General features: G+C 42.7%; 1 protein-coding gene across 1 annotated transcript; it reads left to right on the top strand.

Annotated features, from left to right (window-relative positions):
* Positions 1–461: 461 nt before the first annotated feature.
* Positions 462–795, top strand: Pmar_PMAR028096 (hypothetical protein; the record flags this gene model as incomplete). The annotated part of the gene is made up of 2 exons (XM_002769302.1): positions 462–581; positions 626–795. Coding segments are annotated over 2 exons (290 nt in total), but the record flags the coding sequence as incomplete, so codon positions are not given.
* Positions 796–1,123: the final 328 nt, after the last annotated feature.

Genomic DNA, 1,123 nt, shown 5'->3' with positions numbered 1-1,123 from the left:
TGGATCATTATTATTATGATGAGGATAAGTCCAATTCGGTATTGTGGTAAAGTCTTACGTAAATCAGATTATATTAAAACAGAAGGAGTTCATCAGCGAGTCTTCCGTTGGGGTATCGGTAATCGTTTCCGTTCAGCTAATGCAAATAGATATCAACCAGTTCATTTGGAGAGAATAAAGGAGGTACACGAGAGAGGCGATTAATCATCATCATCATCTGAAGTTCCACATTCGGGCTAGCACTGATTACTGATTGGAGTCCTTGTAGCAGTTTGTAATGAATGTATCGAAGTAAGCAATGAAGTAGTGGGTTATAGAGCCAGTAGTAGGTGGTAAGTAGGTAGCTATATGAATAGAGATATTAGATCTGCTGCTCGAACGTTATGTTCGGAACTTGTGCTGTTATTGAATGTAGACGATCGTAGTGTAATGAGATGTTACATTTAGACAGTTAGTGATAGGTAACACTGGATGATGACTATTACGACAGTCCAGATCCTAACATACGATGGGATGATTATTCTGAGTGTTGGGAAGTTTATTGGTATGAACATGAGAAACTCAATGCTAAGCCTTTCCCGGTAAGATGCTGGCAGCACGGATTGAACCCGAGACCTCTGAATAGGTAAAGAAGTTTGGTATCAAATGGTCAAAGGAGGAAGCCAAGAAGTTCTATGAAGAGTTGAAGGGTAGTGGTAGAGTCCATGCTCGTCCCTCTCATAAGAGTAGTAATGATTCTATTATGTGGGATGAGAGGATGCAGGGATGGGCAGTAAGTTATTGGCAGAATGGAAGGTCAGTCATCACAATGGCTACGACGACGACCGGCTAGGGAATAGATCCATCTTTAGACCCAGGACGGCTACGTACAGTGCTAGTAAGCATGGCTTCTATCGAGCTCATGACAAGGCTATGGAAGTATTTAGAGATAGTCAGAGTACGTATTGGAAGAGTGAGATGTGTTATGGTGATGAGGGGAAGCAGGGACAGCAGGGTTCACAACCGTTCGAACCTCTACCATGATGATGATGATCATTAATGTATTCCACCGTTTCCGAGCTTAATAGTGCTCTTGAGACACGGGGACATGTCACGGGGACACGAACGCATATACAAGGGACAG

This window comes from Perkinsus marinus, assembly GCF_000006405.1.
Source record: "Perkinsus marinus ATCC 50983 genomic scaffold scf_1104296966134, whole genome shotgun sequence".
NCBI classification, from domain to species: Eukaryota; Perkinsozoa; order Perkinsida; family Perkinsidae; genus Perkinsus; species Perkinsus marinus.
The sequence above is the reverse complement of the archived record's forward strand: the minus strand, read 5'-3'. Positions and strand labels throughout refer to the sequence as shown.